The 22,410-nt window shown below is 34.4% G+C and overlaps 4 protein-coding genes and 1 long non-coding RNA gene across 7 annotated transcripts; 3 read left to right on the forward strand and 2 right to left on the reverse strand.

Annotated features, from left to right (window-relative positions):
• The first annotated feature begins 1,550 nt into the window (after nt 1–1,550).
• On the forward strand, nt 1,551–6,048 carry LOC141646599 (zinc finger CCCH domain-containing protein 53-like). Of its 3 annotated transcripts, none has more exons than XM_074454472.1 (9): nt 1,551–2,631; nt 3,215–3,382; nt 3,493–3,672; nt 4,106–4,197; nt 4,334–4,555; nt 4,644–4,782; nt 5,053–5,232; nt 5,313–5,379; nt 5,591–6,048. In XM_074454472.1, the coding sequence occupies exons 1-8, from the start codon at nt 1,787–1,789 to the stop codon at nt 5,344–5,346; spliced, it is 1,860 nt and encodes a 619-aa protein (XP_074310573.1). In that variant the 5' UTR covers nt 1,551–1,786; the 3' UTR covers nt 5,347–5,379; nt 5,591–6,048. The 3 variants fall into 3 exon arrangements, with proteins under 3 accessions (XP_074310573.1, XP_074310574.1, XP_074310575.1); XM_074454473.1 differs by having other exon boundaries at nt 1,641–2,631; nt 4,653–4,782; XM_074454474.1 differs by having other exon boundaries at nt 1,675–2,631; nt 4,671–4,782.
• A 6,829-nt stretch (nt 6,049–12,877) lies between these two features.
• LOC141646601 (uncharacterized) lies at nt 12,878–14,086 on the forward strand. The gene is made up of 2 exons (XR_012545585.1): nt 12,878–13,350; nt 13,684–14,086. It is a non-coding gene; the product is annotated as an uncharacterized LOC141646601 (long non-coding RNA).
• Nucleotides 14,087–14,210: 124 nt separating this feature from the next.
• LOC141646602 (pentatricopeptide repeat-containing protein At1g74630) lies at nt 14,211–16,992 on the forward strand. Its single transcript, XM_074454475.1, has 2 exons — nt 14,211–16,338; nt 16,900–16,992. The coding sequence occupies exon 1, from the start codon at nt 14,372–14,374 to the stop codon at nt 16,304–16,306; it is 1,935 nt and encodes a 644-aa protein (XP_074310576.1). The 5' UTR covers nt 14,211–14,371; the 3' UTR covers nt 16,307–16,338; nt 16,900–16,992.
• LOC141646604 (glucan endo-1,3-beta-glucosidase-like) lies at nt 16,654–18,761 on the reverse strand. Its single transcript, XM_074454480.1, has 2 exons — nt 18,635–18,761; nt 16,654–17,805 (listed from the first exon to the last, which is right to left on the reverse strand). Exons 1-2 carry the CDS (start codon nt 18,732–18,734, stop codon nt 16,808–16,810), a joined length of 1,098 nt encoding a protein of 365 aa, XP_074310581.1. The 5' UTR covers nt 18,735–18,761; the 3' UTR covers nt 16,654–16,807.
• Nucleotides 18,762–20,222: 1,461 nt separating this feature from the next.
• On the reverse strand, nt 20,223–22,410 carry LOC141646605 (glucan endo-1,3-beta-glucosidase-like). The gene is made up of 2 exons (XM_074454481.1): nt 22,112–22,410; nt 20,223–21,358 (listed from the first exon to the last, which is right to left on the reverse strand). The coding sequence occupies exons 1-2, from the start codon at nt 22,254–22,256 to the stop codon at nt 20,415–20,417; spliced, it is 1,089 nt and encodes a 362-aa protein (XP_074310582.1). The 5' UTR covers nt 22,257–22,410; the 3' UTR covers nt 20,223–20,414.

The raw sequence follows: 22,410 nt of genomic DNA on the forward strand, positions 1-22,410 counted from the left end.
GGGGGCGTGATATATCAATTCTCTTATTAATTCAGCAGACAATATTTAATCCAGGGCGTGCCACGTCATTAATTTAACTTTTTTATTTTTTTTTTATTTTTTTTGGAAATACATGTTATGGTGGGAAATACTCATGTTATGGTAACCCGTTAGTGTGCAATGTATTTATTTATTCAGAATTTCGGCTATACCAACATGCGACAAATTCTGTCTTAGAAGAAATACTATGAAATAATTTTATACATTCCGAATAAATGAAATTAATGGCATATAAGCGGAATGAATTACAAATCGGAATAAATGAAACTTATTACAAATAAATGAATTACATAATTTTAAAAAAAAAATAATAATAAAATTTCATAATTACGGGATTGAATTACATATAATGCGAATAAATTACATGCATAATTTTTAAAAACTAGATAGTACGATATATTTTTTAAAAAAAAACATATCATTTGTTATTTCCTCTTAAACCATTGCACGTGAACAAATATTTGTAACAAGTTTAAACATTAATTATGTAGATCGCTCATTTAGACCAACTAGATAAGTATAATAGAAATGCAAAAAAAAAAACATCCAAAAACATTAATATCAGATCAAATACATATAGTTGTACACGGGTTTAAAACTAGTAATCTTAAAATAAAAATGTAAATAATTAACTCACAGATTTTAAAACTGAATAGATAATAAACAAATAAGCGAGACAATCCGTAACCAAGGAAAAGCAAAAGGCTTTTGGTTTTTTACTCTACCAAGGCTAAAGTTGCAGAGTTGCAGGTAGCATTACTGTCAAAAGTTAATTTTCCATTATACTTCCTCCATTCAACTCTTTACTTTATCATGTTTGTCAACGCGCATTTTAAACGATAAATATCGTTAGCTACATATTTGCAAAAATTATAAAAGTTAAATATTTTTAATGTACTCGTAAAGACGAATCAAACAAGATCCCACAAGAATGTATTTTCACTTATGTATTAAGAGAAAATTGAAATTGAATGTTTATTTATAAATAGTGTAGAAAATTAAAAGTAGTAGAGTGAAGTTGAATGGAGGAAGTATAAAACCTCCTATTGTATTTCTTTGTTACCTTCTGTATAAAACTCTTACTAGTAAAAAAAAAAAAATCTATATAAAAGAGGAAGACGAATAAAAAATAAACACAAATTTTCATTTGTGACGCGTTAAATACTACCTATGTGACTAATAAGACAAAAGCAAAATGCCTCCCACACGAATACTTGACCCATAGCAAGTGACGAATATAACTGTCAGAAGAAAGACTTGCTGGACAATAAAATTAAATCTTTTTATTTGTATCTGTGTATTAAAATTTACCGTTTTCACCTTAAAGAAACTTATCAGTAAGGGAAAAAAAATGTTTTACAAACTCTTTATATAAAAGTCTTATATAAAGTACGAGTATGTATTTTTATTTACCTTATCATAATTACCATTTTTATTGACCTTTATTATGACCCTATTAAACGAAAAACCATAACTAAAAAGACCCGTTTTGTAAACTTTTTATATACTCGTATAAAAAAGCATAAAAGCGCCTTACACAAAAACCCGTATTTTTATTTACCCAATACTTTAATAATTTACCATATCTATCTAACAAACTTACCCCATTATTAAGCATTTCACTTACCCCCAACCTCCATAAATTCAAAACCCACTTAATTTCCCTCATCTTTCTCCCTTATTCATCTTCCACACCTCTTCAAAAACCATCCATTTCCCCCCAAAAAACCTCCATTTTCCCACAAAAATGGAGTCATATGAAGCATCAAGAACAGTATTCACAAAAGTACAAACCCTAGATCCAGAAAATGCATCAAAAATCATGGGTTATATACTTTTACACCATGGTGAAAAAGATATGATACATTTAGCATATGGACCTGAAAATCTCATACTTTCCTTAGTTTCTAGAGCAAAAACTGAGTTAGGACTTTCATCAAACACTTCATCTGCATCATTAATTTCCCCAATTTCTAACCCTATTGCAATTTCTAGACCTAACCCTCTTAAAATCCCTCTTTCTATTCCTAGATTATCACCTTCTTCTCCTTCAATTTGGTCTCCTAATCATTTTTCCCCAAGCCCTAATCACCTTACTCATAACCCTAATTCAAGTCTTAATTACTTGGATGATGGGCATTTTCTTAATGACAACCCCAGTAAAAATGGTGAATTTACTGACCCAAATGATGATTCTATGGTTTACCCTACTTCAATTTGGGACAGTAATAATAATAATATTAATAGTAATAATAATGGTGAAAATAACCCTAATTTTTTACATAGAAGAAGTTCATCATTTAATGAAAGTTTATTATCATATTATGGTACTGATGAATCAACATGTGGGTTTGGGTTTAAACCATGTTTGTATTATGCTAGAGGTTTTTGTAAAAATGGAAGTTCTTGTAAGTTTGTTCATGGTGGTGTTCATGGTGGTGATGATAATTATGATGCTTTTGAGCAGTGTGAAGAAGAAATTTTTAGGTCTAAACTTGCTCATCAACATAGATTAGCTGCTGCTCAATTGATGGCTAATGGTGTTAATCTTCCTTATAACAAGTTGAATTTCCTCCATTCTGAAGCTCAAAGGTAGTTCTTTCTCTATTTTCCGGTTTTCTCCGGTTTTTTTTATGAGACGGTTTTATGATAAGCTTAATAATATAAGATTGTAGTATTATTCAATTGTTTTATGTTTTGCATTATTGGTAATTGTTCTCTAGTTTTGTATGAGACGGTCTTATGATAAGATTATGGTTTACATTTTGAGACACAGAGGTGACCCATTTCCTAATTTGTCGCTTTTATGAGACGGTTTTATGATAAGCTTATTAGTATAAGACTGTATTAGTATTATCCAAGTGTTTTATGTTTTGCATTATGGGTAATAGTTCTGGTATTTAGTATGAGACGGTTTTATGATAACATTATCGGGTTTTCATTATATGACTAATTGGATTTTCTGTACTCTAAATCTCAATGCTAGCTCCTTTTTTTTATTTCTTAATTATCTCGAGTATTATGACCGTGTTATCCAAGTGTTTTATGTGTTGCATTATGAGTAATAGTAGGAAAGTGATGTTCTTTATTCCATTTTTACAAACAATAATGGAATATTGTGATGATGTATGACATTGATGGGTTTAATGGAGACAATTATAATGACATTGTGTAGATCAGCGGCCGCATTGATGATGAGTGAAGATTTTCACAAGTTGAACCGTATAAGGATGGCAAGAAATGAGTTTGCTGGGATGGATTGTAACCCGGGTTCGAGACAGATTTACTTGACTTTTCCAGCTGATAGTTCTTTTAAAGAAGAAGATGTCTCTAATTACTTCAAGTATACTAAATTCTCTCCGAAATATTCCGTCGTTTTATGTTAATTTTGGTGAATTATGTTCATAATAATGTGATTGTTAAAATGGTATGTTTCTTTTTGTGTGATTATAGCAAATTCGGACCGGTTCAAGATGTTCGGATTCCTTATCAACAGAAGAGAATGTTTGGTTTCGTTACATTCGTCTTTCCTGAGACTGTGAAGATCATCTTAGCCAAAGGAAATCCTCACTTTGTTTGCGACTCTCGTGTTCTTGTCAAGCCTTACAAGGAAAAGGGCAAACTTCCCGACAAGTAATTTGCTTTCCTAACCTTAATCCTCGTTTAATTACGTCTATTAGCCTTCTATAATACGGTTTTAGGTTCATATGTTTTTAAACGGATTTCAACTACCTAGAATACGGCTCTGTAGATATAAAAAAGCTACTCCCTCATATTCACCATTTTCTTCCCTATTTCCTTATTTGGATTATTCGGGTTTTCTTCCCTATTTCCTTTTTTGGGTTGATTTGTGTGGTCCAAATTAAATTACATGTGGGGTAGTGTGTTTTGTGTGGTCCAAAATCGGTTTCTTATTCCTTGTGCAAAAAAGAAAAGGGGAAGAATATAGTGAATAGGAGGGAGTATTATCAAAATTCAAAATGATCCCTTTTACAATATTTAAAACCGACTTACACAAGTATTTGTGTAATTTATTATTCTTTTTTTTTTGTCGATTTAATTGTAGGAAACAACATTTGCATCAACTTGAGAGAGGAGATTTTTCTTGTTCTAGCCCATCTGGACATGACTGTAGGGAACCATATGATTTCCAGCCTGGTAAGTCCTATGTAATAATGGATAATGTCCATACAATTGCTAGCATTTTATTATTAATGTGCTCTAGTACATTGTCTATGATTAAATGATAAATGTCGAAATTATGTTAAAGGCGGCAATTTATTTTCCGAAATAGGCGGAAGAGTTATGTTCAGTACTCAAGAGATGTTATTGAGGAAGAAATTGGAGGAACAAGCTGATTTTCAGCATGCCCTTGAACTACAAGAAAGGAGGCTCATGAATTTGCAACTCTTTGACTTGAAGAATCACCAACACCACGGCTCCATCGGTTCTTCGACACCGTCTCCAAATTTGTCGAGCCAGGTGTCTAATGGGATCAGCCTGGATTTATCTGAAGGTTTGATTATTAATTTTTTTTTTTTTCGAGCTTTTCATTAATTTAGAAAATTTTGGAATTTTTTTTGATAATTAGATGTATGATTTAGAAAATAAAGAGAGCTCAAATGGGGCAGATGATGATCTAACAGCTGAGGGAGTCAATATTGGTCTGAATGACAGCAATGAAGATGTCCCTAAAAAGGAGGGTAATTCTCCCAACCGTGATGAAAACGATTTCTTTGAAAGGTATAAGATTTTGTATTTTTCACAAAATCCATTAGGTTGTCTATTTTTAGCGAATAATTTATTGTCATTATCGTGTGACACTTATGTCTCTAATTAAATGCTTACTCGTAAGTAGATTTTAAACAACATTACGGTAGTTGGGAAAATAGTAGCGGTTTTTCGAAATATTTGCGTAAATGCCTTTACGTTAAGTATGGAGCATTTGCATTCTCTCATACTATAATTATGTAAGTACTCGTACTAATTTGTTGGCATTCTCATGCAATGCAGTTTGGACCACGTCCTTCCCGAAAACTTATTTGCATCTCCAACAAAATCGTCTTCCGACATTGGACCAGTTTCCTTTTCTCCAGCAGAACCCGACAACAGCGCTTCATTGACCGAGTCACTACCAGCCACGTCGTCCCTTACCAAGACACCTCTTAAATCTTGTTTTTTCGAAACACCTAGGTCATTACTCCTCATAGTACCATCATTAGTAACGGCTTAACTTATAATGCCCTAAATCTGTGTCGAATTATTTGATTCAGGATTTCTAATGGCCATGGAGCTCTAGGAATGTAGCTTGTCACAGCATATGGGGATTCAGCTTGTTTGGTAAAAGATCTATCTATCCTCATCTTATTTAACAACCTACAAATATATAGTAAGTCTCGTGTAAGACGGTTTGGTTAACAAGATCGGTTTGGTTAATCAAATATGTCTGATTTGGAGTACCTGCATGTTGCATGGCAGAATGTCACGTGAAATACTGTACTATTCAACTGCTTCAGTGATCATGATTTATGTTTTTTTCTTACACATGCAGAAATTTTGACTACCAAATATCCAAGAAGAAAAGAGGAGATCCCCTAAAAAGCTGTACATTCAAAAATCTCAACAAATACTACAAAATATCAAAGTTAGGAAGGTTTTCTCAGAGATTATTAGCATCTTTATCATCCATCATCGACGAAATCATCGTCTTCGTCGTCCTCTTCATGAAAAAATACATATAAGTCTTCATATCTCTCTTTTTTATTTTATTTTTTCTTATAACAAGAATAGATATGCATACGTAGAGGTACAGATAGACAGAAAAGAGAGGTCTTCCCATGACTTTGTATCCTCTCTTTAGGTGTGTACTGGTACTTGGACCACACAAAAGGATAAGAACTCATTACTAGTGACTAGTATTTTACTATATGATCTACTAATTCAAAGAAAAAGGCTAAGTTTTTATTAAGCTTTATGAAATATATTAATGATATCGGTTATATTTTTCGACTTTTCCGCCTCATTTCCATTCATTACTTCATTTTATCATGTTTTTTTAGTGTAGTTACATACATTAGTCACATATGGACATGACAAAATTGACCCGACCCCGTCCAACCTGAAATGTTTATTACTGCATACCGACTCTTATCCCCAAATAAGATGAAAACAATTCACCCGGTAATGATCCGATTCGACTCGATTGACCCGTTTGCTAGGTCTCACGTTCTCGGTAAGTAAAACAGTTTTTCGGTGACCGAGTTTATGTTTTTACTTTTTACTGATCCATCTGTGTACTATGTGGAAAGAATGAGCATGTGTGTAACCACTATACTGATCTAAAGACCCAGAAAAGGTAAAGGAGTGATTCAAGTGGAGGAAAAAAGCTGTTTTACTTAAAAAAACTTTATTTTCTTTTCTTTATCTTTTACTGCTCTTTTTGTTAGCATATTATTATTCTAAATAGTGTCACCCTGTCAACCACTTCAATTAAGAGAACAAACAAAGAAGAATTTGCAGAAAGAATTATCGAAAAGTCGAGATTTTTAGTAAAAATTACTTATAAAATGTCGAAAAATATAGAGAAATATTATTAGGGTATGTTTATTTATAAAATAATAATAAAGGTGATGTCTTTTAGTATAGGGGAAACTTAGTGAAATTTGGGAGGTATCTTTTGTCTTATTTTGTGGTTTGTTTTAGGTGGAAATGAAGGGAGTAGGGCCATATTGTCACATGGGCACTTACATATTTTCATGAATAGTGTGTGTGTGTATTGTGTGTATTGCAGTGCATAAAAGGGTGTTAATCACTCACCACACTCCTTTCCCTTTCAAAAGTTTTAACCTCATTCATAATAATAGACTGTAGTACTCTTTCTCCCAATCAATACTTTAGTACTCCATTTGTACTCTCTACTATTTCGTTTTTATACGTTTGTTCAAAATTGGTTTCACGTAACTTGAACGAATGCATGGAATGACTCGAACATACGGAGTATATGATGTTGAATAGTAGTCATTATTTTAGTATATATATAGACAAGGTAAATGTAAAAAAAACTGTTGATGTACACATTCTCCCTATATTCTTTCGTTTTCATACGTTTGTTCAAAATTGGTCTCACTTATTTGAACGAATGCATGGAAGTAACATGAACGTTAAGGAGTATATGATGTCGAATAGTAGTCATTAGTTTAGTCTATATAAAGTTATAAACAATGTAAATATAAAAAAAATGTTGATGACTCCCTCTCATCTAGACCAAAGGTAACATGGACTCGCTTTTGGTCTTGATGGGAGGGAGTAATAGTCGTCGCAAATTGTTGTATGTGATTGTTTTATTGTGAGACCAATGTTAAATATGTGTTCAACAGTTGGTCTTTCTTTCTTGAGACTGGAAAATATGACCATTTTATATTTTTATGATAGGAATAACCATTCATAAACTCTTATTTATGAGAGAATGGTTACATTGTATCATATATGTTCACATTTCTCCGTCGCAAGCTTGTGATGCATCACAAATGAAAAATTGCGTTCAAAAAAATTGGGTTGGTGGTAACGTTTTTTCTAGCATGTGCTCTTAGGGCACGAGTTAAAGTAGCTTTTGAAGTTACTTTAACGCATGTCTTAAGGGCACATGTTAAAAAAACCGTTACAGTAAAACGTTTAAAAAGGAAGAGTATTAATAAAGTTTAGGGCTTTGGTGTTTCCTTGTTTTTTTGTTATTGTATATTTGTATAGGTAATGATGCACTTTCTTCCTTGTGTCATGGTGTTTTGTTGTTATTAGTGTTATTAAATTAATTACAAGTGGTTGGTATATAAATTCCAAATTTCAAAGTAATGCTCTTTTATTTTTGTGGGTGTAATTTAATATAGATATACCCCATGAAGCTCTTTAATCTATATCTGGGTATGATTCAAATACAGTTTTTATTAACATAATGTTGTTGGTTTTGACGACTAGTCACTTTCTTAAATGTGTTTTATCTGCCCCATGAACTTAAAGCTCTGTCTTTTTTTTTTCCATGCTCTTATTTCTAAGGGCAATTAATGATCTCTTACACTCTCAAGGTGCTTTCAAGATTATCACAAATTCTTATTTAAGCGGAAAGATCTGTGTTAAACTTAAAACGGGTCAAATAGAATGGATAAAACAAAAGCTGAATGCATATGTCCAATGTTTATGCAAGTGAAATGCTATTTGATCCGTTTTAATTTTAAAAGGATATGTCCGTCTAATGTCTTAGCAGAGACTAAAGTCCAATATTGTTGGCTTTTTACCCAAGATTGCTAGTAGGTAATTTTTATTGCATTTTGAGGTGATATTGACATACATTTCTCGATATGCTGTGTGAGCCGGCACCGTGACCGAAACCGAGATTTAATATTATGATAGGTTGATGTAATATTACAATTTCTTGGTTAAGACCGTCTTAAGTTAAGACTGTTGTGAGAAGTCTTAACTTAAGACGGTCTTAAGCAAGAAATTCTCGTGTTAATCGTGTTTAAATTACTATTGGTGGTTTGATTGTGAATTGTGAATGATAGAAGCTTGAGGATGGTGTTTATTGTGAGTTCATTGGATTCCTCTTTAAAGTGGGGATCTTAAAATCACTTTCATATCTACTTTTATGATTCTCAGTCCTTTGATATAATTCTCAACTCTTTGTAAAAGTCATGTAATTTGTATTTTGTAGTACATATTTTTTTCTTGTATGTGAAGCTTTTTCCTAGTCCACATTTCACAATCGCAAAGGTATTTGTCCTTCATCCCGTCAATCCGTCATCCATCTTCCCCGACCGTTTCCTGTTTATTGAGAGAATTATTCTTGATTAATTGTATCAACGTTGGACCCTATTCTTTTAGACCGGATTGAAGTTCACTTTAGGTCAATTTAGTTCTGTTCAGACAATTTGAGTTCTAAAGAGCAAGGTTGTTGCCTCGGCCCTCTATGTGATATGTTAAACACAAATTCTTGTTTGTGACGGTACATATCCGTCACTCTTGAGTGACGGATACCATTTTACCTCACAAAGTACCCACTTTCTCTCTCTCTGCAACACTATTCATGTGGTCCCCTTTCTCCACTAACCCATTTTGTTACCATTTTATCTCACAAAATATCCGCCACAAATGGTAACCCGTCACAAGGGAGACCAATTGTATATTAAAACGGTGGTTAAACTTTGTTCCGATATTAGCAGATCCAAGATGAGAATTTAACTCGCGGGTAACTTTAAGGTGGACAAGGATTAGACCTTGAAAAATTGACCCGACTCGTACTTGAATTTGACTCGAACACGAATTGACCTGATCCAATATGATCTGAATTAAATATTAAATTATTGTTGCACACTGATTATTATCCTTAAATAACTTGATAATAATTGACCCGAAACTCGCAAGCTTGAAATTGATCCAAGGCAAATTTGTTCAACTCGCCCTCCACCCGATTGACCTGTTTGCCAAGTCTATAGTAAATTAAAATCAGAAGCATATCCCAGAGAAAAGAAGATATGAAATGCAATGTATGGTCCAATGTTCCTGGTTTTCATGGCGGTCAATGCCGTGCCTTCAACCAGAGGACATTACTTACTTAACTAGTGAATAGTGACTAGTGATGAGCCATTAACTGCAAAGGCTGACATCCTTGGCTCTACTTCATTTCCTTCTCGCGGTCCCCTATGTTTTCTAAAGCTACCTCATTTTGGCGCTCTCTTGTTTCTTGTCCCGACACGAAAACCGATCACAAAAACTTACTTATATACTTCCTCTCATCCAGATCAAAGGTTACATTGACTTTTTACATTATTTATGGTTGTAGAGAATCTTTGGTATTATTTGTAATATACAAAAGAAAATATAGTCATGTGAGATCTTGTTTGATTTATCGTAATGTATGCTATAAGAATATCAACTTTTTATAATTTTTAATAATGTGTAACTAAAGATATACACGTAAAATGCGCTTCGACAAATGTGATAAAGTCAATGTAATCTTTGGTGTGGATGGGAGGGAGTAAGATCGTTGATAACAAGATTAATTCATTTGTTTTATGCCCGTAGGAACTTATACGATCACAAAAGTTTTTTTTTTTTTTTTTTTTTTTACTTATATTTAGTTTTACTCATTCTTAATTCATAATAACGAAAATAAAAGAAGACACTAACCTGTAGTTAGTCACAAATTCTTGTAGAAGACGAAAACATCTAGCTTAAACTTGAAAACGAGTTTAGTATAGTAGATGAGACAAAAGAAGAATGTCTAGGGACTAAGGCCTTGTTCTTTTGTACTTAAAGTCACTCTCTATAAGTTAAGTTCAGCAAAATTAAGTTAAGTTCAAAAAAGTTCAGCAAAATTAAGTTCAGAAAAGTTCAGCAAAATTAAGTTCAGCAAAATTCAGCAAAATTAAGTTCAGCAAACTTAAGTTCAGAAAAGTTAAGCAGAATAATAAGTTTCATAATATTGACGAGTTTTAAAAAATAGATACAATTTTTGTTCAAATCGGTTGTATAAACAATTCGAGATTAATTATTATTCTATATAAATTTTTCAAAAAAAAAAACATTTATTTAAAGCCGAATTCTTACCTATCCCCCGAAGGTATGTTAGAGCATTTTAATTACCGACATTCGTCATTAAGAATGAAAGTTGAAATGGCATTTGGTCAATTGAAAAAAACGTGGAAGGTGTTAAAAGTCATGCCTCAAATGTCACCTTGGTATCAAACGTCCATTATTGTTTCTAATTTCACACTTCATAATTTTATACGGATGCACACTCATGAGATACCTGTTATACAACATGAGAACGTTCTAGGGACAAAAGATTTAGGCATGTTTGATAAGAAGCGGAAAAAAGCTATGTACAAGGTGCAAAATAACATAGTCAAGAACATTTGGCGAGGCAATGGATTTGACGGAGTGAGCTCAAATGAAGATGAAGAAAGTGACGAGGAAGATGATAATATGGAACTAGATGATTAGAAAGAAAAAAAAAAGTAATGTGATTTACTTTTTATTTTTATGTATTAGACAATGTGTACGAAAATATTAACTTATATAAATAAAGTATTTTATAATCTTTATTTGTGTTTTTAGTTATATTTCTTTATTATTATTATTATTAAATATTATTATTATTATTATTATTATTATTATTATTATTTTTGAAGGGAATTATTATTATTATTATTATTATTATTATTATTAGTATTAAGTGAAATTAAATTAAGTTAATTTAAGTAAGATTATTTTAATTTAGAAAAGTTAAGCTATTATAAGTTCAGCAAAATTAAGTTAAAAAAAGTTCAGCAAAATTAAGTTCAGAAAAGTTCAGCAAAAATAAGTTAAGTTCAGCAAAAATAAGTTAAGTTTAGCAACTTTTAAGTCCAAAAGAACAGGGCCTAACAAAAGATTTGTCTTGTACAGTACCCCTCCGAATTAAAGTGTTTGCCCCATTTCATTAAAATACAAGACTCATATAATAAGGAAATGGGGCAAATACTTTAATTTGGAGAGAGTATATGCAATTAAGAGCATATTTAACTCATTTTCTTATAAGATGGATACTGCCGTTTGAAGAGAGACTTGCCGATACTCCGTAATATGGATCAAAGGTCCCTACAGCAGCTGGTTTTCAAATTTCAATCAATACCAATTGAAAAAAGAGGAGCCAACTTCACTTACAAAAGGCACTTATAAGTTGTAATCATAGGACGTAGCACGTAGAGCATAACAATAGTAATTAAAGTAGTAATCATGCATGCTTAAGTAATTTTGATAGGCTCATGCAATTATAGTATAATATATATTTGATCAATTATTATGATCACAACTTTGTTAATAATATTTTTTTTTCTCTTTGAAAAGTCATCGTATTATTATTATTATTTGGTCCCACTTTTCTTATTTTGTAATCATTTAATTCTACAATTTTCCCCCTATAATTAAGTGTGATTATGATGTAGGTGTTTGGTTTTCTAAAGTTAGTAGTAATGTTTCTAATCATGCTTTTTAGCTTTCACAATCTTAACTTTTTGGTTTCAAACTGTCTTGTAGATTTCAATTTCACAAATTCATATTTTAAACAGTCTTAACTAAAGATAAGAAAAATATCACCATTTCATAATAAAAAAATGATCATTCAATGTTAAAAAAAAAAGTTATAACTAAAACCCTCAAATCCTAACAATAAAATAATAATAATTTTTTATGATAAAATGGTTATATTGACTCTTATTAAGTTAAACTGAGTTTGAAACGAGACTTGCTATTTTCAATTTAGAGATTGAGAAGCCAATAGTTCATTTTATGAGCTCATAAAATGTTCAACTTTGGTAGTCTCACGTCTCAACTAATAAAAATATAAATTATATGCATTGTTTTATCATCTTTAGCAAAATATAGTGAACTAGCAATTTAAAATATAGTTTTATTTTCATATTAATATTTTCATATCTTATTTATGTGGCTTTTAAATAACATAAATTGCCTCCTATTAGAGGTCTCAAAACCAGGTTCAAACTTAATTTAAAATTGGTTGAATTGGAGCTTTGAGCCCATCATTGATACTCTTAAGCACAAACTACCCAACATCTGAGGGGCCCATTTAGAGTTCATTTAACATTTTAACCCCATATGCATGAATTGTTGCTTGAGTTATTTTGTCAGTATTCGTAGCCACAACATGCATTTCAAGGGTTGAGTTTGAATGGCACGGCCTTTCGTCTTTTTCCCAGAAGTAGTAGTCGCGTAGAGAGTTGTAATTCCATTATGTTTTCCAAGCTGATTTAGATCTTACTACAACTTACGAGTAGAATTTCAAATTGTTCTAGGAAACTGATCAACACAGCCGCGTATGCCACCAATTATTAAACCTCACATTAAATTACCACTTTCTTTATATACTCCTCTTTGTTAATGCAGTAGTGTAACTCATATCAAAACTTCGAGCGGAACGAGATCTGTTACGACGTGCTTAAACCAAGTGTTTTTGTTTATGTTCCTTTGCTGTCGATTTCTGAACGACCGGGGAATCACAGCGCTATCTATAAATGCAGGGATGATAACCATGATTCAATCAGTAATCTTCAAGAAACCAACTGTTATTGTGGGAAGGAGATGATAAAACTGCCCTATCGTTTTTTAGGATCCTTTGGAAAAGCTCCGGGATATGTTAACGGAGTTTTTATGGTGATGGATAACTTGGAGATCCTACCTATCTCCATTGCGCTTATTAAGTCTAAACTCAAGGAGTTTGAGGAGTTGGAGGAAAAAGAAGTCGAAGTTGGTCTCGAGGAGGTACTTCTCAACCATCCTTATTATTAGCTTGTCATTTCGAGTTCAACTAAATGATGCGCCCAACAGAAAATACCCCAACTCGAAATGACAAGCTAATAAGAATGACACGCTAATTAGTTGGTCTTTTCTGTTGGGCGCGTCATTTCATTGTTTTATTTTTCGGGCGACTCATTTTTAAAATAAGTACTACATACTAGTTACGGAGTATATGTTAGATTAATCTATTTCGTTATTTATAGTCACTGTTGGATTTCGATTTGGTTGAGATTTTCACCGTAAACTAGAGGGAATTTATATGTCGATTTTTTTTTTTTTTTTTTTTTTTTTTTGCAGGGGTTAGCTATTTTGAAATCATCCATGGAAACAGATACCGTGTTGACGAATGTGTTTTTTAGCAAGATCATCGCTTGATTCCCTCATTCGCCGCTTTTTAGAAGTAGGCGTTCTGGTTTCCGACTACTGCTACACTACATGTCGACGGTTTCCGTATTGTTATGTTATTTACTTAAACATTTTGAAGACCTGTTTTTTTTTTTTTTTTTTTCCCCTGATGTTTCTCATTTTACGGTCTAATTACTTCGCGAACTATGCTATTTTGTTATCATTTTCCATTAGATTCACCTTTTGTTAAGTGATTTCTTATTCGCCAAACACAAACTATTTAATTTTTGCTCTGAAATTATCGGAACTCCTATTCGATGACTTCAATTCCAAATACGAAACAAGCAAAACGATTAACGAGTGAGTTAATGTAGAAGTAGAGTTATTCTTGAATTGTCGTGTCCATTAGATCCGGTCCATCCAACTACAAAATAAGCGGAGACAGACATCACATTGTCATAAACTACAAAAGCCTAACCCGTTCCCCCTTCCAAACCTGTTATTCGGCTTGTTTGTGGGTAAACGTGTGAGACTAACTCATGTCCTGCCGAAGCCCGCATTTGATTTGAAACTAACAATAACAACCCATCAGTATAAAAAATACAGTGAACTGAAACAAGAACATTCCCGCCAAAATCAAATGAGTTACTATTACACTGAAAAACTTTGCAATTCTCTCTTACAAAATTGCAAAACCCTGAAACAAATCAAACAAATTCAATCGATTATTTGCAAATCTGGGTTCGAAACAGACCCTCTAATTTCCGGAAAATTCATCTTAAATTGCGCGATTTCAGTCCCAAATTCGGTAAGTTATGCTTTTAAATTTCTCTCATATCTTCAATTTCCTGATTCATTTATGTACAATGCCGTCATTCGAGGTTTTTCCGAGTCAGATACCCCCAAAGATGCGATCTTTACATTTATTGAAATGCGTAGAAAGTCGATTTTTCCTGATAGTTTTTCTTTCGCTTTTGCGAGTAAAAGCGCGGCTAATTTGAGGGATTTGAGAGTCGGGTTTCAGGTTCATTGTCAATCGTTGGTCTTTGGGTTTAATACCCATCTTTTTGTTGGGACTACATTGACTAGTATGTATGGGGAATGTGGGGTAATTGAGTATGCACGGAAGGTGTTTGATGAAATGTCTGTGAGAAATGTAGTCGCGTGGAATGCGTTATTGACGGCTTGTTTTCGATGTGGGGATTTGAGGTATGGGGAGGAAGTGTTTGATCAAATGCCGGTTTTGGATTCGACATCTTGGAATGTGATGTTGGTTAAGTATGTTAAGGCGGGTGAGATTAAGTTTGCGAAGGAGTTGTTTGAGAAGATTCCTGTTAAGGATGATGTGTCATGGAGCACTATGATTCATGGGTTTGTACAAAGTGGGAATTTTGAAGAGGCATTTACGTTTTTCCGGGAGATGAGGAAATTGTGTTTTGTTCCGAATGAGGCGAGCTTGACAAGTGTTTTATCTGCGTGTGCTCAAACTGGGGCGTTCGAGAGTAGTCGAATTTTGCACGGATTTTTGGAGAAGGGTGGGTTTTGTGGGATAGTTTCTGTGAGTAATGCGCTTCTTGATGCTTACGCAAAATGTGGAAACATTGGAATGGCTAAATTGGTGTTTAGTGCTTTGCGTGAGAAGACTTGCGTAGTTTCTTGGACCTCGATGATTGCCGGCCTTGCTATGCATGGATATGGTGAGGAAGCCATTAATCTTTTCGGTGAGTTGGAAAAATGCGGAATACTTCCCGATGAAGCCACATTTGTTTCTGTTCTTTATTCTTGTAGTCATGCAGGTCTTGTTCAACAAGGATGCGAGTATTTTCATAAGATGAAAGATGTTTATGGTTTAGAACCTTCTATTGAGCACTACGGATGCATGGTTGATCTCTATGGAAGAGCTGGTTTACTTCAGAAAGCATATGATTTTATATTACAATTGCATTTGAATGACTGCACGACTTTGTGGCGGATTCTTCTAGGTGCTTGCAGTATACATGGTAATATTGAAATGGCAGAGGAAGTAAAATCGAGGATTTCTGAATTTGAACCTCGAGATTTTGGAGATCATGTACTGTTATCAAATATTTATGCGACTAAAGGGAAATGGAAAGACGCAGCTGCTATGAGAAGATCGATGAGCAGTTTAGGGATCAAGAAAAAGCCTGGTTGGAGTATCATTGAGGTTGGCAAGACAATGTATACTTTTGTTGCTGGTGGTGAGCGGGATGAGATAAGTGAACTAGCTTATCAAAAGCTTAAGGAAATAATGCTTAGGATTAAGGTTGAAGGTGGTTATGTTCCACAGACGGACAATGTTTTATATGATGTGGGAGAGGAGGAAAAAGAGTATGCATTGTCTAGGCATAGTGAGAAGCTTGCGGTGGCATTTGGCATGCTTAGATTGTCCGAAGGAAGTGTCATAAGGGTTGTGAAGAATTTGAGGATTTGTAGCGATTGCCATACAGTAATGAAATTAGTCTCAAAAATCTATTCCTTGGAAATCGTAATCAGAGATAGAAGCCGATTCCACACTTTCAATGGCGGAGTATGTACATGTAGAGATTACTGGTGATTATTTGTTATCAAATGGAACGAATTGTGGAGGTGAGTGTCATTTCTGTTATCCATTATTGTATACTAATGTTCCTTAAGCAGTTGTCAGTTTATGTGCCAGCTATATTATCTGAAATACTGAAATATGTAGTCCGAACTGTTTAATTGGACATAATTCATGTGAAACAACATGTTAATTATTTTTATGGTTTCAGACTATCTTATCTTATGACTGTTTGGGATACTGAATGTAAATCAATATGTAGACCTGAACTTCGGTTCTGCAAGAATCAAGAATCAAGAATCTAACCTGAATCAAACCCATGACCACTTGATTACGGGATGAGAATCCTATTATTATTTACTCACACAAACCAACTTTATATTTCTTGTTCTCACTGAAAATAGATACAATATCTCTGAAAAGGGATCAAAGCTTTATTACATGAGATATCTTTTTTTTTGAGGGAAATATTACATGAGATATCTTACACAAGTAGTGAAGTAGTTTTACCTGTTTTTAATTAAAAAATCTTCCGTCTATATTTGAAGATTCTTGACTGTTTTCTAGGACCGAGTTAAAATTGAGGTTGTATTTTGGTTGTTTATTAGGAGTAAACAACCCAAAGTGCTGCTCAACACCAGCAGCCTTGAGATTTTCATCAAACATCGCGAACAGATATGTTTCAATTGCCTGTCCACGTTTCCTTGGGGTTCCTTGCTTCACATGGCTAATTAAATTCCTATAGTAAGTTTGCGCGTTACCAACTGTTGCTGCATTTCCACCAGCAGATGGCCATCCACTTTCTGATACAACAATTACCATCTGTGGGGCTCCTGCCCTTGCCAGAGCAGCATACACCGCATCAACCAGAGCATCAAACAGATTCTGATACTGTAACCCATTGTTGGAATCTGTAACTACAGTACCCGGGGCAGTAAAAAGGGCATAGTTCAGATTAATGCCCGGGGTACCTGTGAAGGAGAAATACGGGTATATATTAGCCAATAATGGTGATCCGTTATTTCTGAGGAAATTTATTATCGGATTCATGTAATTCGAATTGGCAAAAACGCCATTGGATGGTGGGAATGAGTCTGCAATGAAGCCTGAGTCAATTACTGTTGAAACTTTGATCTTTCCTGCCAGGTTAGCAGACTGTAGGGCCCTCAGAATGTTCTGCATTGCTGGAAGGACAGACCTTGCCTCAGAATCTGAGGGGTGAATCTCATTTCCTACTGCAATGTACCGAAAGTTGACGTTAGAAGCAAATGGTACGACATTGCTTTGCACCCAGCGGCTAGCAGCTGAAGCATCAGACCCGATTGAGTTGAGGTTGTTTCTAGGGACATCGAGGATGAGACCTATGCTTGATCCTCTAAGCGCCCGAAGGGCATTTTGGTCAGGGTCGTAAAGTCTCATCCTTGATATCCCTCTTGATTTGAATAGATTTATTACATCTTGCTGTGATGGCAAGTTATTCCCGTTCCTTCCATAACATACTCCGATTTGTGCCTCTGCATCACATCAGGCAAAATATTGTAAGTTAAACTCCTCTAATCTTTTCACTTTTTCTTGTATGTATTTTTTGTAAGGGTCTAGGATTTGAAATAATATTAATTTTTTCCTACAATTGAATTTAACAATCTCAATCATGCTCGTAGACATAGTTTCAGTTGGTTAAAGCACTAAATAATTACTCCGTAACTCGTTAGTTACTTGGTATTATGCCTTACTGTTTGTCACCCTGGTATAAATGGTGGCTAACTTGTTGTACATGGTTTGTAGGCTATTAGCCACGCCACTACACCTTAGGTTAACCAACACTGTATCGTTATCCCTAAAAAATAATCATATTGCATGATTTACTATCCATGAAGGAATTAAGTCTCTCAGGGAACCGTTTTTTGAAAGATTTGTATGTACTACTTTCTATCCATCCACTTTTTAAAGTCAAACTTATCAAATATGAAATATTTTCCTCGATTATATTTAGTCAAATTTTAAAAAATTAAATATAAAATTGACATAATTACGTTTATTATAACAAGAGGTTTAGGAAAATTATAATTTCGACACAAAAAAATAAGATACCAATGAAGCAAAAATGGGGTCGAGATGTCTTCTCGTAGTACATGAAAAGTCAAATGGTTAGTTTAGAATGGGAGGGAGGGAGTAAAATTTATGAACTTGAAATGTTCAGCCTTATAATTAGGGGAATACCCTGGCTTGAGCTGAAAATTATGTCTAGGCCCTAGGTAGTATGCTTAATGATAATACAACTATTAATACATGAACATCACTTGTGCTTTGATTGTAAAAAATATTTGGCTAAGTCAACCATACCTGTTATTTGAAGACTCTGCATTAGCAAAGCGCCAAGCAGCAACGTAGCAACAAAAGATGGTTTTGTTATCAATGCCATTAGGTAATAAGGGAAGGACATAAATACTCGTAGTAGTTTTTCTTGAATGTAGACATTTATACTTGAAAGCATTGCCTGTTTTTATAGAAAAAAACAGAAGGTTTAAACTTGCAAGTTTTAGAGTTGAAAAGTAAACATTACTGTTGAGGATTTCTTAATTGTTTTGAGGAACTGGCTGCTTGACTAAAAATTATACAATTATTGGCCTTTTTCTAATTGTAGACTTCTTAATTACGTAACTCTGACTTAGTTACACATAATGAAATGTAGTGTCACATCCTAATTTGAGTATTCTGTGTTGGATACGGGCATGCGAAATTATATGTCAGAATAAATTAACTGCTAAGTAGGTTATATCATGTCATTTTTTTTACGGAATCGAAATCCTTTGTTAGTTAGTTGTATACTTGTAAGGGATAAACAATTTTGCTGAAAGCATAGTAACTAGACCAATTTGCTAATATGCCTTGGTTTTAAGGGAGTCAGCTGAAGGGCCGACACGTTCTTTCTTAATCAAGACCATTGTTTGAATATGTAGGCCTGGTAATCTTGATTTTGGAAGTCTGAATTTGACCTGTTCTAATAGATGTATTACTATATTACTATGACCTTTCAGTGCTGGTTGTTAGGCTTTGGAGCACTTTGGAATTAGATCATTGGACAGTAGTTGGACACGGCCTGTTACACACAATATTATTAAGATCTATTACTTCAACACTTTACTTTGGTTGCTTGTTGCATGTTTGACACTCCGACTTTCTAACACTGACACGACACTTTAGCACTTCCTTTTAGCCAAATAACTCGAAATTTTTAAATAGCTGTGGTTGACACTTGACACTTGACACTTGACACCATGTTGCGTCCGACACTAGCAGCCGAGCCATACATGTTCGTTTCTTCAATTATTATTACTTTATAGATTCAATTGAAGTTGAGTTGGTCGTACTTAGGTTGCCGGGCTGGGGTGAAAAGCCCAAAATGCTGCTCAGTGGGGGCACCTGGTTTCAAACAAGTAGGCCTCAATTCCTTGCCCTGGTTTCAATGGAGTCCCAGTGTTATCCACAGTTACAGCATCTCCACCTGCTGAAGGCCAACCGCTCTCAGACACCACGATCACTGTGTTAGGTGCATCGGCCTTTGCTAGGGCCGCATACACTGAATCCACTAATGCGTCAAACAGGTTTTGGTTTAAAAAAAAAAAAGCTAATGTAATAGTCATGTGAAACCGCATGTTAATAATTTGTATGGTTTCATTCAGACCATCTAATCACAAGACAGTTTGGGGTACTGAATGTAAATCAATGGGTAGACCTCAACGTCGGTTTTGCATTGCAAGAATCAAGAATCTAACCTGAATCAAACCCATGGCCACTTGATTACAAGATGGGAATCCTTATTACTCTTTCCGTTTCAATCATTTGTTTACCTTTTTTTATTTATTGTGAGGGGTGTTTTAATCAAAGGTAAACAAATGATAGGGATGGAGGGAGTACTATTTAGTAATTACTCACACAAACCAACTTTTATATTTCTTATTCTCAGTGAAATTGATACAATATCTCTGAAAAGGGGCCAAAGCTTTATTACATGAGATATTTTAGATAAGTAGTGAAGTAGCTTTGCCTGTTTTTCTATTGAATCCTCTGTCTATATTCGAAGATTCTTGACTGTTATATATAGACCGATTTATATAACATTTTAGCTAAAATTAAGTTGATATTTTGGTTGTTTATTAGGAGTAAATATCCCAAAGTGTTGTTCAACACCGGCAGCCTTGAGATTTTCATCAAACATCGCGAACAGATATGTTTCAATTGCCTGTCCACGTTTCCTTGGGGTTCCTTGCTTCACATGGCTAATCAAATTCGTATAGTACGTTCCCGCGTTACCAGTTGTTGCTGCATTTCCACCAGCAGATGGCCACCCACTTTCTGATACAACAATCGCCATCTGTGGGGCTCCTGCCCTTGCAAGTGCAGCATACACCGCATCAACCAAAGCATCAAACAGATTCTGATACTGTAACCCATTGTTGGGATCTCTAACAACAGTACCCGGGGCAGTAAAAAGGGCATAGTTCAGATTAATGCCCGGGGTACCTGTGAAGGAGAAATACGGGTATATATTAACCAATAATGGTGATCCGTTATTTCTGAGGAAATTTATTATTGGATTCATGTAATTTGAATTGCCAAAAACGCCACTGGATGGTGGGAATGAGTTGGCAATGAAGCCTGAGTCAATTACTGTTGAAACTTTGATCTTTCCTGCCAGGTTAGCAGACTGTAGGGCCCTCAGAATGTTCTGCATTGCTGGAAGGACAGACCTTGCTTCAGAATCTGAAGGCTGAATCTCATTTCCTACTGCAATGTAGCGAAAGTTGACATTAGAAGCGTATGGTACCACATTGCTTTGCACCCACCGGCTTGCTGCTGAAGCATCAGATCCGATTGAGTTGAGGTTGTTTCTAGGGACATCGAGGATGAGACCTATGTTTGATCCTCTAAGCGCCTGAAGGGCTTTTTGGTCAGGGTCGTAAAGTCTCATCCTTGATATTCCTCTTGATTTGAACAAATTTATTACATCTTGCTCCGATGGCAAGTTGTTCCCGTTCCTTCCGTAACATGCTCCGATTTGTGCCTCTGCATTTTGCCAGTCAAAATATTGTAAGTTTCATTCCCTCTAATTTTCACCTTGTAGTATATGAATTTTTGTCTGGGCTTCAATCTAACACTCTAAACCATTCCCCTAGAGGTGGCTAGAACAATAAATATTAATAACTCATGGACCACTTGAGAACAATAGAGGTTGTAGGGCACCCGGTTAAGAAGTGGCTTATTTTGGTGTATGCTTATATGGGGTTTGTAGGTTTATTACCTACGCCTTGGTTAGCACTCTCAAGTCTCAACCATGCCCAGTTTTTTTAGTTTATTAAAACATTTGGAGTAACATTAATGAACTTCAAAATTTTCATCCTCGTAATTAGGGGAATACTATTTCCACGCGCATAAGACAGTTTCCCCGTGGTTAAATGCTGTTAACCCTGTGGATCTATGCCTGATGTCTAATTATGTAGCCATAAGATTCTATAAGCTTAAAATGCTAACTACTGAAGTTATGAGTATAACTGTATAAGATTTCAGCTGCCTCATACTATGAAGCGTGTTTCATGAAGTCATTGTTGTTTCTAAATTCTAATACGATGTCTGGGTTGAGCTGAAAATGATGTCTAGGCCGTATATAGCATGCTTAATGACGGTACAACATTTAATGTATGAAGCGGTTCTTTGTTTGTTAAATACCTCATTTATCGACAGTAATAAATGAGTATTTAACCAATCAAATGATCGTCTTACGCCGTAAGACGGTCTTATTATATAATTAGTGTACAATACCTGTTATCTGAAGAGACTGCAATAGCAAAGCACCAAGCAGTAAAGTAGCAACAAAAGGTGGTTTAGTCACCAATGCCATTCGGTAATAAGGGAAAATACTTGGGAGTAGTTTTTTTTTAATGTAGACACTTATACTTGAAAGCATAGCATGATTATATAGAAAAAACGTGAGGTTGAAACTTGCATATTTTAGAGCTGAAAAGTCTACACTCTACATGATTGTTTTGAAAAATTTGCTGCTTGACTTATTGCTTGACTTAGAATTCTAGAATTATTTATTTTCTACTTCTTGTCTTCTT

Source organism: Silene latifolia, chromosome 3 (genome assembly GCF_048544455.1).
Source record: "Silene latifolia isolate original U9 population chromosome 3, ASM4854445v1, whole genome shotgun sequence".
NCBI lineage: Eukaryota > Viridiplantae > Streptophyta > Magnoliopsida > Caryophyllales > Caryophyllaceae > Silene > Silene latifolia.